Below are 14,424 nucleotides of genomic sequence, written 5' to 3'. Positions count from 1 at the left end.
ACATACTATGATAATATATGCATTGTCCTTGAAACTGATATATTATCATAGTATGTTTTTGTTTGCATTTTGACTGCAGGTGTTGTGGTTAATGCAGACATGAATCCTCGTAAAAAAAGGTTTCAGTTTTGTTGCCAGAAAAAAGGGGAAAAACCCTATTATTACATTTTGGTACTGGCAAAGGAGGTCTAATGATGAAGGATTTAAAGCTTTCGTGACTGCAGGGATTCATATTCTTGGTTCTTTCGGTAAAGTCACGTAGAAGGGAAGCAATAATTGTATTATTTTATTGTTTCCCTTCTACGTGACTTTACCGAAAGAACCAAGAATATACATTTACAAGGAATCATGTCGACATTAACCACAATGCTCGTGGTCAGAATGCAACCAAAAAACATACTCTGATAATATATGCATTCAATCTTGATTTGAAGCTTTCGTGACTGCAGAAATCCATACTCGTTGGTTCTTTTGAAGTCACAAACGGTGCTCGTCCAGAGGACGCCAAAAGGGTCCTTTAAAGAAACGCATACCTCGCCCAAACATCCCGTAACCACGCCTCCCCTGCGTGACCCTCCCCTGCCTGACCACGCCCCTACTCGTGACCACGCCTACTGCCCCGCCCCCTTTGATTGACCACGCCCTTGTCCCCCGCGTGCATCACGTGGAACCCCCCCCCCCCCCCGGACGTCGCGCGCTGGTGGAGGCGACATGGCCACAGGTACAGTGGTGTGTACAGTGCGGCACTGTGCTGCTGTGCTGCACGCGGGTGAAGTGTGCGGTGTTGGTGCAGCGCTGTGCGGTGTTGGTGCAGCGCTGTGCGGTGTTGGTGCAGCGCTGTGCGGTGTTGGTGCAGCGCTGTGCGGTGTTGGTGCAGCGCTGTGCGGTGTTGGTGCAGCGCTGTGCGGTGTTGGTGCAGCGCTGTGCGGTGTTGGTGCAGCGCTGTGCGGTGTTGGTGCAGCGCTGTGCGGTGTTGGTGCAGCGCTGTGCGGTGTTGGTGCAGCGCTGTGCGGTGTTGGTGCAGCGCTGTGCGGTGTTGGTGCAGCGCTGTGCGGTGTTGGTGCAGCGCTGTGCGGTGTTGGTGCAGCGCTGTGCGGTGTTGGTGCAGCGCTGTGCGGTGTTGGTGCAGCGCTGTGCGGTGTTGGTGCAGCGCTGTGCGGTGTTGGTGCAGCGCTGTGCGGTGTTGGTGCAGCGCTGTGCGGTGTTGGTGCAGCGCTGTGCGGTGTTGGTGCAGCGCTGTGCGGCGCTGTGCAGTGTTGGTGCCGTGTTGGTGCCGTGTTTGTGCAGCACTTTGCAGTGTTGTGCAGTGTGGTGCAGCGCTGTGCAGTGTTGTGCAGCGTTGCAGTGTTTGTGCAGCGTTGCAGTGTTTGTGCAGTGTTGGTGCAGCATTGGTCCAGCGCTGTGCCGTGTTGGTGCAGTGTTAGTCCAGCGCCGTGCAGTGTTGGTGCAGTGTTAGTGCATCGCTGTGCAGTGTTGGTGCAGTGTTAGTCCAGCGTAGTGCAGTGTTGGTGCTGTGTTGTGCAGCACTTTGCCGTGTTGGTGCAGTAGCCGGGGGCACAGTGAGGGGTGCCGCTGGCGAGTGAGGAGTGGCGCGCTCGTGCGGCGAGGCCCATGGTAACACTGAGCTAGTGGTAACAGTGTTAACACTGTGACAGTGGTAACAGTAAGATAGTGTTAACACTGAGCTAGTGGTAACAGTAAGATAGTGTTAACACTGAGCTAGTGGTAACAGATAGTGTTAACACTGAGCTAGTGTTAACAGATAGTGTTAACACTGAGCTAGTGGTAACAGATAGTGTTAACACTGTGACAGTGGTAACAGTAAGATAGTGTTAACACTGAGCTAGTGATAACAGTAAGATAGTGTTAACACTGAGCTAGTGGTAACAGTTAGATAGTGTTAACACTGAGCTAGTGGTAGCAGATAGTGTTAACACTGAGCTAGTGGTAACAGGTAGTGTTAACACTGAGACAGTGGTAACAGTTAGATAGTATTAACACTGGGGCAGTGGTAACAGTTAGATAGTGTTAACACTGTGACAGTGGTAATAGATAGTGTTAACACTGTGACAGTGGTAACAGATAGTGTTAACACTGAGACAGTGGTAATAGTTAGATAGTGTTAACACTGAGCTAGTGGTAACAGTAAGATAGTGTTAACCCTGAGACAGTGGTAACAGTAAGATAGTGTTAACACTGAGACAGTGGTAACAGTAAGATAGTGTTAACACTGAGTCAGTGGTAACAGTTATATAGTGTTAACACTGTGACAGTGGTAACAGATAGTGTTAACACTGAGACAGTGGTAACAGTTAGATAGTGTTAACACTGTGCTAGTGGTAATAGTTAGATAGTGTTAACACTGAGACAGTGGTAAGAGTAAGATAGTGTTAGCACTGAGCTAGTGGTAACATTAGATAGTGTTAACACTGAGCTAGTGGTAACAGATAGTGTTAGCACTGAGCTAGTGGTAAAAGTTAGATAGTGTTAACACTGAGACAGTGGTAACAGTTAGATAGTGTTAACACTGAGCTCGTGGTAAGTTAGATAGTGTTAACACTGAGCTAGTGGTAACATTAGATAGTGTTAACACTGAGACAGTGGTAACAGTTAGATAGTGTTAACACTGTGCTAGTGGTAATAGTTAGATAGTGTTAACACTGAGACAGTGGTAATAGTTAGATAGTGTTAACACTGAGCTAGTGTTAACACTGAGCTAGTGGTAACAGTAAGATAGTGTGTTATGGTCGAAACGTCGTGAGAATTTTTATTGTTTTATATATATTATTATTTTATTGTTTCCCTTCAACGCGACTTTACCGAAAGAGCTAAGAATATGAACTAGTGGTAACAGATAGTGTTAACACTGAGACAGTGGTAACAGATAGTGTTAACACTGAGACAGTGGTAACAGTAAGATAGTGTTAACACTGGGCGAGTGGTAACATTAGATAGTGTTAACACTGAGAAAGTGGTAACAGTTAGATAGTGTTAACACTGGAACAGTGGTAACATTAGATAGTGTCAACACTGGGCTAGTGGTAACAGTTAGATAGTGTTAACACTGGGACAGTGGTAACATTAGATAGTGTTAACACTGGGATAGTGGTAACAGATAGTGTTAACATTGTGACAGTGGTAACAGTTAGATAGTGTTAACACTGAGCTAGTGGTAACATTAGTGTTAACACTGTGACAGTGGTAACAGTTAGATAGTGTTAACACTGGGCGAGTGGTAACATTAGATAGTGTTAACACTGAGACAGTGGTAACAGTTAGATAGTGTTAACACTGGGACAGTGGTAACAGTTAGATAGTGTTAACACTGAGCTAGTGGTAACAGTAAGATAGTGTTAACACTGAGACAGTGGTAACAGTTAGATAGTGTTAACACTGAGACAGTGGTAATAGTTAGATAGTGTTAACACTGAGCTAGTGGTAATAGATAGTGTTAACACTGAGCTAGTGGTAACAGGTAGTGTTAACACTGGGCGAGTGGTAACAGTAAGATAGTGTTAACACTGAGACAGTGGTAACAGTTAGCACTAAGCTAGTGGTAACAGGTAATGTTAACACTGAGACAGTGGTAACAGTAAGATAGTGTTAACACTGAGACAGTGGTAACAGTTAGTGTTAACACGGTGACAGTGGTAACAGTTAGATAGTGTTAACACTGTGACAGTGGTAACAGTTAGATAGTGTTAACACTGAGCTAGTGGTAACAGTTAGTGTTAACACTGGTCTAGTGGTAACAGTTAGATAGTGTTAACACTGAGCTAGTGGTAACAGATAGTGTTAACACTGAGACAGTGGTAACAGTTAGATAGTGTTAACACTGTGACAGTGGTAACAGTTAGATAGTGTTAACACTGAGACAGTGGTAACAGTTAGATAGTGTTAACACTGTGACAGTGGTAACAGTAAGATAGTGTTAACACTGTGACAGTGGTAACAGTAAGATAGTGTTAACACTTGGACAGTGGTAACAGTTAGATAGTGTTAACACTGTGACAGTGGTAACAGTTAGATAGTGTTAACACTGAGACAGTGGTAACAGTTAGATAGTGTTAACACTGAGACAGTGGTAACAGTTAGATAGTGTTAACACTGAGCTAGTGGTAACAAATTTTGATTTAAATGCTAAGATGCCAGCTAGCAGCCTCAGCAAAGATGAGCGTTTTGAATTATATAAATTAAAAAAGAGGGATGATATTGTAGTCCTTTCAGCTGACAAGGGCAATGCTACTGTCATCATGGATAAAATAGAATACAACAACAAAATTAAAGAATTACTCGACGATGGTAGTTATACAAAAATAAAAAGAGATCCCACCAACAGCCTCGTCACACAAACCAACAAAATAATTTCTGATTCAACCGCATTAATTGATCAATCTAAACAGTTTTCGTTGAAACCTTCTGCTACCAGGCCACCAAGATTATACTGCTTACCAAAAATACATAAAGTAGATACACCCCTTCGTCCCATCGTCTCTACTATCAACTCCCCTACCTACAAACTGGCTCGTTTTTTGGCTGAAATCCTGCGTCCTTTCACTGGAAAAACCACCTCTGCGGTGCAAAATTCTACTCACCTGGTATCGACAATCAGGGGTGTTTCCCTGTCCCCAGACGACCTGCTTGTCAGTTTTGATGTAGTTTCCTTATTCACCAAGGTTCCTGTACCTGACACCATCGCAATCATTGAAGACTTGGTTCATCAAGGACTAAACACTGAGGTACCCCCCCTGGTGAGACACTGTTTAATCAATACATACTTCACTTGGAATGGAACTTTCTACAAACAAACTGAGGGAACCCCAATGGGCTCCCCCCTATCTCCGGTTATAGCTAACATTTTCATGGAGAAATTTGAGACTGACGCCATCCAGACTGCCACCCTGCGCCCAACCTTATGGAAGAGGTACGTGGATGACACTTTTGCCATCTGGCCACATGGCCGGCCTGCTCTAGACCAATTCTTCGACCACATCAATTCCATACACACAGCCATCAGATTTACCATGGAAGTCGAAAAAGATGGCAAGCTACCTTTTTTGGATGTCCTAATAAAAAAGAGACCTGATGGTTCAATGAGCCACTCTGTCTACAGGAAAGCTACCCATATGGATGCTTGTCTGAAACCGGATTCCCACCACCATGCATCACAGAAGAATTCTCTCATCAAGACTCTGTATTATAGACCCCAATGCATATCCGACCAGGAACACATAGGCAGTGGACTCAAACACGTACACCAAGCTCTTAAGGCTAATGGTTACTCCGACTATACAATCCGCAAAGCTATCACTCAAACCATGAAGAAGGACCCTCTTGAGGAGCCTTTAAAAAACATCACTTTACCCTACATTGCGGGGATCACAAAAAAAGATCTCCAAAATCTTGAATAAACACAAGATCCAGGTCCGTTTCAACACATTACATAAAATCCGTGATCTGGTTCTGTCTGTAAAAGATGTGATTCCGGACATACAGTACCCTGGTGTCTACAAGCTAAGTTGCCTCTGTGGTAGTAGTTACATTGGAGAAGCCAAACGCCATGTCTCGGACCGCGTTCGTGAACACAAAGCGGACCTTAAACACGGTAGGACCAACACTTCGGCCGTGGCAGATCATTGTTATAATTCAGTAGGCTCACATGACATTGACTTCTCCAAGACAGAGGTTCTTTGCAAGACATCTGGCTACCATGAGAGATTCGTTCATGAGGCTATCCACATATACAAACACAGAGACAATTTCAACCGAGAAGATGGATTCTGGCTTTGCAATCATTGGAAAGATTTTATAAACCATTTCAGGTCTTAATTGATTGTTCACGCTTACAGTGGCTTTCAGACAGCATACATTAATTTTTCGTCTCCCCCCTCCTCTTTTCAGAACATAGATGGACTAGTCCTTCTAAATAAACTGCCAAATCGCTGCGCATGGCGCTGACGTTATTTATAAATAAATAAACACACCGTTTAAAAATAAATAAATTTATGCAAACCGACACACCTGATGACGACCGTTTGTGTTATGGTCGAAACGTTGTGAGAATTTTTATTGTTTTATATATATATTATTATTTTATTGTTTCCCTTCAACGCGACTTCACCGAAAGAGCTAAGAATATGAACTAGTGGTAACAGATAGTGTTAACACTGAGACAGTGGTAACAGTAAGATTGTGTTCACACTTGGACAGTGGTAACAGTTAGATAGTGTTAACACTGGGCTAGTGGTAACAGTGTTAACACTGGGCTAGTGGTAACAGTTAGATAGTATTAACACTGAGACAGTGGTAACAGATAGTATTAACACTGAGACAGTGGTAACAGATAGGGTTTACACTGAGACAGTGGTAACAGTTAGATAGTTAACACTGAGACAGTGGTAACATTAGATAGTGTTAACACTGAGACAGTGGTAACAGTAAGATAGTGTCAACACTGAGATAGTGGTAACAGTTAGATAGTGTTAACACTGGGCTATTGGTAACAGATAGTGTTAACACTGAACTAGTGGTAACAGATAGTGTTAACACTGAGCTAGTGGTAACAGTTAGATAGTGTTAACACTGATCTAGTGGTAACAGTTAGTGTTAACACTGAGACAGTGGTAACAGTTAAATAGTATTAACACTGTGACAGTGGTAACAGTTAGATAGTGTTAACACTGAGCTAGTGGTAACAGTTAGATAGTGTTAACACTGTGACAGTGGTAACAGATAGTGTTAACACTGAGCTAGTGGTAACAGATAGTGTTAACACTGAGACAGTGGTAACAGTTAGATAGTGTTAACACTGAGCTAGTGGTAACAATTAGATAGTGTTAACACTGAGCTAGTGGTAACAGATAGTGTTAACACTGAGCTAGTGCTAACAGTTAGATAGTGTTAACACTGGGCTAGTGGTAACAGTGTTAACACTGGGCTAGTGGTAACAGTTAGATAGTATTAACACTGAGACAGTGGTAACAGATAGGGTTTACACTGAGACAGTGGTAACAGATAGTTAACACTGAGACAGTGGTAACATTAGATAGTGTTAACACTGAGACTGGTAACAGTAAGGTAGTGTCAACACTGAGATAGTGGTAACAGTTAGATAGTGTTAACACTGGGCTATTGGTAACAGATAGTGTTAACACTGAGCTAGTGGTAACAGATAGTGTTAACACTGAGCTAGTGGTAACAGTTAGATAGTGTTAACACTGATCTAGTGGTAACAGATAGTTTTGATTTAAAGCTTTCGTGACTGCAAGGATTCATCTTCTTTGGTTCTTTCGGTAAAGTCGCGTAGAATGAGAATAAAATAATAAATTTATTGCTGATATACTGCGACCTTTCACTGGAAAAACCACCTCTGCGGTACTAAATTCTACTCACCTGGTATCGACAAAGACATTTCCCTGTCCCCAGACGACCTACTTGTCAGTTTTGATGTGTCCTTGTTCACCAAAGTCCCGGTACCTGACACCATCGCTATCATTGAAGACCTGGTTCATCAAGGACTGCATACTGATGTACCCCCCCTGGTGAGACATTGCTTAACCAACACATACTTCTTCACCTGGAATGGAACTTTCTACAAACAAACCGAGGGCACCCCAATGGGCTCCCCTCTATCTCCGGTTGTAGCCAACGTATTCATGGAAAAATTTGAAACTGACGCCATCCAGACTGCCACTCTACGCCTGACCTTATGGAAGACACTTTTGTCATCTTGCCACATGGCCAGCCTGCTCTAGACCAATTCCGCGACCACATCAATTTCATACACCCAGCCATCAGATTTACCATGGAGGTCGAAAAAGATGGCAAACTACCCTTTTTGGATGTCTTAATGAAAAGGAGACATGATGGTTCAATGAGCCACTCTGTCTACAGGAAAGCTACCCATACAGATGCTTACTTGAAACCGGATTCCCACCACCATCCATCCCAGAAGAACTCCCTCATCAAGACTCTATACCATAGAGCCCAATGCATTTCCGACCAGGAACACATTACCAGTGAACTCAAGCACGTACACCAGGCTCTCAGGGCTAATGGTTACTCCGACTACACAATCCGCAAAGCCATCACTCCAGTCATGAAGAAGGATCCTCTTGTAGAGCCACTCTAAACCATCACCTTACCCTACATTGCAGGGGTCACTAAAAATGTCTCCAAAATCCTGAATAAACACAAGATCCAGGTCCGATTCAACACAGTACATAAAATCCGTGATCTGGTTCCATCTACAGTCTCACAGGCTACACGGGGGATCTTTGTCTTTATCCTGTATGTGTGGGAGGGGCAGCAACTGCGTAGCGATTCGCGCGCTGCGCTACGAACCCGGCGACCCGAGTTGCATTCCCGCTCACGGCCACAGTGTTTGAACCGGTCCTGGGCCTCCCCTAGGTCGACTCAGCCTCAAACGAGTAACTGGTGTGGTGTGTGAACATCGCCACTGGGGAGACAAATGCGGCCAGGCGTGGTGAATCCAAGTCCCGGGCGAAGCTCGATAGTAAAGATAGTCTTCTATATATATTAAAGGGAAATTTGTGAATGTGTCTGCTCGAAATGTTAAGCATACTTCCCGACATGCAACAAACTTGAAATTTGGCATGTGTGTAGTTTCCAGACTGTACACTATGAAAAAAGTATAAAAAATTACTTTTGTATATATTTTTTTTGGGGGGGGGGGCGCAATGATTGATATATTTTGCACGGCAAGTGAGCTGTGACGTCACATCTGCGATGTTACCCACACGCGGCAGCGTTACGCAGTGTACTTGCTGACATCACCCCCCCCCCCCAACCCTCCGCGTAGGCCGTGTATTAATTCAAGACAAGAATCCAAGTCTCGGGCGAAGCCGGATAGTAAAGCTAGTCACAAATAGATTAAACGAAAATAACAAATATGAATCAATATTGGCTACACAAACCTACGTTTTAAGTGATTTGACTCTCTTTAACAGAAGAGGACATTAACCTGCTGGTGATCGTGTTGGATGTGAATCCCATATGGTGGGGAACAAGAAAACTCCAAAACCTGGAGGTATCTGATTCAACTTTAAACATGTGTGAGTGTCTATTAGTAACATACATCCTGATAACTAACAGAATTTGCTCTGGTATTTTATAACTCTTAATTATGGAATGTTTACCTCATATTTTTATGGGTAGTCGTGGTTGAGTGATCATTGCACTGCACTAGGTTTTCATTGACCTGTGTTCAATTCCTTTCTATGTTCGCAATCACTGGCAAAATGTGCATTTGGCCGAGCCTTCTCCTAAATGGGCCGGGGAGAAAGACAGCTGGATGTTGTTGACCATATGTGGCATCGTTAATAGTTGCTTTTTGACTGGACAGTTCTGTCATTTTCACTGGCTCTCATCGTGTGGTGCTGGCATGTAATGCCTCTATTTCGAAATAAATGTATATTTTACAATTATAACTCGTTTTTTTTTACCTAGTTTACACTGCCACGTTGTGTGGATGCTGTGATGGTCTTCGCCAACTCCCATCTGGCAATGAGCAGGAACCATCGGCTTGCAGTCATCGCAAGCCACAACCAAGAGAGGTGAGATCATTTGTGCTGGGGATTTTATGAGCGTGCGTGTGTGCGCTTGCCTGTGATTTTCCATGCGAGAAGTTGCATCTCCTGGCGTGAGCAACGCATTTGCCTGTTTTCATGTGGACCTCATCTTATCAGATCTCATCAACATATGCCATGGTTGCACGCTTGCTTCATTGCAGCCACAGCCATGCTGGGATCTGAGCCAAACCAAAACCACAATTATCACGATTGGCTACGTATGGTGCAAAAGAAGTTCAACATACAAAGACATACATACAAGCCAGGCCGAGTCATGATCCCCACGAATAGTGCCGTGGGCTCATCCCATTCCATTTCCCCTCCGTGCCAAACGCTTTTTAATTTCAAACAATTATTACAACTGTACCAAGTGCAAATTTGGCTGAAGTTTGAATGCTATTCTCATATCTGGAGTGGAGCACTCAGGCCTACCTCACAGTACTCAATAGTCTTTGTTTTTTTTTCGGTAAAGTCACGTATAAATAAGAAATAATAAAATAACATAATAGCGTACGTCGTTTCGGTTGCAACACAAGCAGCCATCATCAGGTACAGAAGGGCTAAATTTACGAGAGAGGGGAAACACATAACCTCAGATGTATATGCAGACAACCAAGTAGGGGAAACTAACACAGATACAACAGGGGACACAGAGAGAGAAGCATACCAGACAAACAGGGTTTAGCAAAATTTTGGAAACCATATAAAGCAACACAGACGGTCGGTCAAAACACAAATAACGCATAGTCCGGTTGATCACGTTATTTCAAAGATTGCTAAATTGCAAGTATGAAACTCAAAATACAGACCGCGCACACACACAGACATCCAAGTAGAGCGAACCAGCACAGAGACAAGCACACAGTGAAGTCGCTTTAAATAGGCAGAGAAGGTAAGGCTGAGAGACAATGGGACAATTAGCATGAGGTATGCATGGAGCAAAGTGGGGCGCGGCAGCACACAATGGGACAAATCAGCATTGGGTATGCATGGAGCAAAGTGGGGCGCGGCAGCACCCACTCGTAAGCAACAAGGCCCACACACAGGCAGAGACAGCACAGAGACAAATCCAAGCCAAGACACAAAGGCAGATACACAAGCAGAGACAACACAAAGACACATACCTCATACCTCCCCGAAGAGGTGGTTCAGACTTGATTTGAAGCTTTCATGACTGCAGGAATTACACTTTGGTTTTTTCGGTAAAGTCACATATAAATAAGAAATAATAAAATAACATAATAGCGTACGACGTTTCGGTTGCAACACAAGCAGCCATCATCAGGTACAGAAGAGCTAAATTTACGAGAGAGGGGAAACACATAACCTCAGATGTATATAATTTCACACTTAACTTGCAATTTAGCAATCTTTGATATAGCGTAATCAATCAGACCATGCGTTAATTGTGTTTTGACCGACCGTCTGTGTTGCGTTATATGGTTTCCAAATTTTGCTAAACCTTGTTTGATTTAGTGTGCTCCCCCCGTCTATCTCTCTCTGTATCCCCTGTTGTATCTGTGTCTGTATATATATCTGCGGCTATGTGTCTCTTCTCTCTCATAAATTTAGCTCTTCTGTACCTGATGATGATTGCTTGTGTTGCAATCGAAACGTCGTACGCTATTATGTAATTTTATTATTTCTTATTTCTTCGTGCCTTTACCGAAAAAAACAAAGAATAATTCGTACTGTGTTCAGCTACCACACTGCAGGTCACAACAACACACCCACTCACCCTCCCACCACACTGCGGGTCACAACACACCCACTCACCTACCCACCACACTGCAGGTCACAACAACACACCCACTCACCCACCCTCCACACTGCAGGTCATAACAACACACCCACCCACCTACCACATTGCTGGTCATTTCTTTTCCCAAGCTCTTATGACTGCTCAATTCAAGGTACATGTGAACTCTTTATCTGTTACGACTTTGATGGTGCTGTTTTGTTGCTGGGCCTGTGCTCGTGTGACTGATGCTTCTTTTTCCACCTACGTGTGCACAGTCGGTTCCTGTACCCGGCGAGTGGGACAGCCACGGAACAGCAGGCGAGTGATGCGGGGGATTCGGCTGGCCCACGTGACGGCCGCTGTGAGCTGCTGGCGACCGCCAACCACGCCATCGCCACCCAGATCACGGCATTGCTTGCCAACAGTAGGCTTCTCCCACTTCCCCACTTCACTTTTTACGTTGTAGTGGTGTTACCACTTGTCCGGTGTAAGCTTTGGGAGAGGAATGGAAGGAGGTTCAGGAGTGGGACTACTTAATGATGATGATATTGTTATAAAGCTCTCACAATGCCTTCTGTTTGTTTTTTTCAGCTGAAGTGACAGCAGATATGAGGTCTGATTCACTTTTGGCTGGATCTTTGGCAAAGGCGCTGTGTTGTATCCTTTTGTTCAATTCAGGGTCCGCTATTCTGTCTTATTTGGAATATATGTGCTCTGCATTTTTGCATCAGGTTAAACCACTTTGTGTTGAGGTAAAGCAACTACAGAAGAACTCCTCTCATCTGCAGTGATATGGGGGACCGATATCTCAGATCCTACCATCCGTGGGGTTATATGTGATTTTACTTATCTAAGGGGTACATTTTTTTAAAATAACTAATGGATATAGGATGAATTTGCCACACAATTCCTCTTATGCATAAAAAATATCGGGTATGAGGAAGCCACTTCACTATGCATAATGGGTAAAATCACCCATGATCACTAATAATAGGAAGAAATAGGGTGGCAGATTATATGGATTTTTGTGAACCCTACAGCTGCCATGGATTATTATAGGAGTTGTGATGAATAGGAGTCGTGGGTAATCGGACCACGGAGTAGAGAAGTTCTCCTGTACCCCACGTGTTTTGCAGTGCAAACCTCGGAAACATTCTCAGAATTAAATCCCTCAACCTGAAAATGGTTTCATGTAGGGTAGTTAATCAATCATACATATTTTAGCATTGAATCCAGTTCAGTATTTCGTAACGATTGAACCATTTGGTACGTGCGAATGTTCAAATTACACTGCACATGAAAATGTGATTGGGTAGTGGCATCCATCATAACCACCAGCGGCAAGGTTCACCGGTCACCGTGTGAATCGTTCCAACAAATGCAAGACACACATAGGGCTTTACTGTTATTCTTATTGTTAAACATCACGATATGTGCTGCAAACTGATGGTCTATTTTTGTATTGGTTCTTTTGCATGCGAATCTCGATAATGCAAACAAAAACTAAATTAACCCAAGTTTTATCGGAGACCACTGTTTTTCCAAGGTTACCATTGTGCTAAGAGGAATACAGATATATATACATATTCTGAACCCCACAAGAGCATGTTAATTAATTAGGCATGTATCAAATGAAGCAGATTGTGACCAAATACTTTCAAAACCACCACAAGTGCTTTTCACCTGAACAATCACGCAGGAGATGCCACCTTTAATATGTCCTTTTTTGGGAGCGCAGTGAGCTATGACCCCATTCCAAGATATCTCGGGGTTATCATGGATAGAAGCCTTACCTTCAAGCCCCACATAAAACAGATCTGTGAAAACACCAAATCAAGAATCGCTCTGCTGCAGAAACGTGCAGCAACGTCCTCAGCTGATGTGCTGCAAACTGCTGCCTTCTAGCTGATCCACTCAGTAGAAGATTATTGTGCTCCTGCTTGGTCCAGGAGCTCGTACACAAAACTGCTCGATGCACAGTTAAATAACGTAATGCACATCATAACCAGACCACTGATACCCACACCAATTCCCTGGCACTCTGCCCTAGTGAACATTCTGAAACCAAATATCCACAGAGACACGCAAACTGCAGGGGAGTTTACACGCTTTCTTGCCAGTGACAACTTACCCATCAACGATGACCTCAATAATGTTCTTCTCCACCATCTCAGGTCCCGATCCCCGTTCGGAGAATGCGCTGTCACCATTCTAGAATCTCAGCCAGATCTGGAGGAACGGTGGTGAATGGAGTGGAACAACACAAACGTCCGGAATAAACACGTAATTCAAGTTCCAAATATTTGACGTTCCTCGAATATACTGGTGTACCATCAACCCCATTTTAACATAAACAGGCTGTGGTGCACGTCTCCTTCATTAATGGAAGCATAAAAACAAGCCACAGTGCAACTGTGGCCATGCAACCCAAACTATGGACCATATTTGTAAACCAACATACACTGCGCTCCATCACTGGAGGAGGAATATGAAAAACTACACTCCTGAAGCCCTCTCATGGCTAGAAGACCTCGATATTGTCATATGCAAGAAGTGAATAGCATTGGGGCCGTGACATGGCCAAATGGTAGCACACTCGGCGCTTGCTGCAGAGGTTCACGGTCCATATCTGGCAAACGCCCTGGTTTATCTTCTTCATATGGATTAATAGCAGATTAAAAATGTAATTTTAGATTTGTTATCCATTCAATTGTCTGTCCAGAAGCAGAGTAGATCTCGTCCGTTCCTCCTTTAAAGGAGTGAAGACAGTGTGGGGGCCGGCGTCCACCCCACCGCCCTCGCCGGGTAGGTGGGGCGCGACGACCGCCCCTTCCACTCCCTTCTCCATTCCCTCCACCGCGTCGATCGGCCCCTGCCGGGCCCCCGCCGACCGGGAGATCGGCCCCCCCGCGTTAAACCCCCCTATGAGGGACATAGCTAAGTCGCTGGCTCACCGCCGCGCGGGGTTATTCCACACACGCACACACACCAACGCTAATGCTACAGCGGCGGCGAGCACGCGCGCGCCCCTGCCGGCGATCAGATTCTAAAATGCACATGCCCCACAGTTAACACTACAGCAGCGGCGCAAAC

At 44.3% G+C, this 14,424-nt stretch overlaps 1 protein-coding gene across 1 annotated transcript in view; it reads left to right on the top strand.

The window, feature by feature from the left end:
* Positions 1-608: 608 nt before the first annotated feature.
* Positions 609-14,424, top strand: part of GTF2H3 (general transcription factor IIH subunit 3) — a 33,030-nt gene continuing 19,214 nt past the window's right edge. The window contains exons 1-5 of the mRNA XM_076065204.1: positions 609-721; positions 8,970-9,049; positions 9,469-9,575; positions 11,607-11,755; positions 11,923-11,988. Coding sequence (XP_075921319.1) covers positions 712-721; positions 8,970-9,049; positions 9,469-9,575; positions 11,607-11,755; positions 11,923-11,988 — 412 coding nt within the window. The 5' untranslated portion in view covers positions 609-711. The remainder of the gene's footprint in view (positions 722-8,969; positions 9,050-9,468; positions 9,576-11,606; positions 11,756-11,922; positions 11,989-14,424) is intronic.

The sequence above is a fragment of the Petromyzon marinus genome, chromosome 7, assembly GCF_048934315.1.
Source record: "Petromyzon marinus isolate PM22_M1 ecotype Great Lakes invasive population chromosome 7, UKy_Petmar_22M1.pri1.0, whole genome shotgun sequence".
Taxonomy (NCBI): Eukaryota; Metazoa; Chordata; class Hyperoartia; order Petromyzontiformes; family Petromyzontidae; genus Petromyzon; species Petromyzon marinus.
The sequence above is the reverse complement of the archived record's forward strand: the minus strand, read 5'-3'. Positions and strand labels throughout refer to the sequence as shown.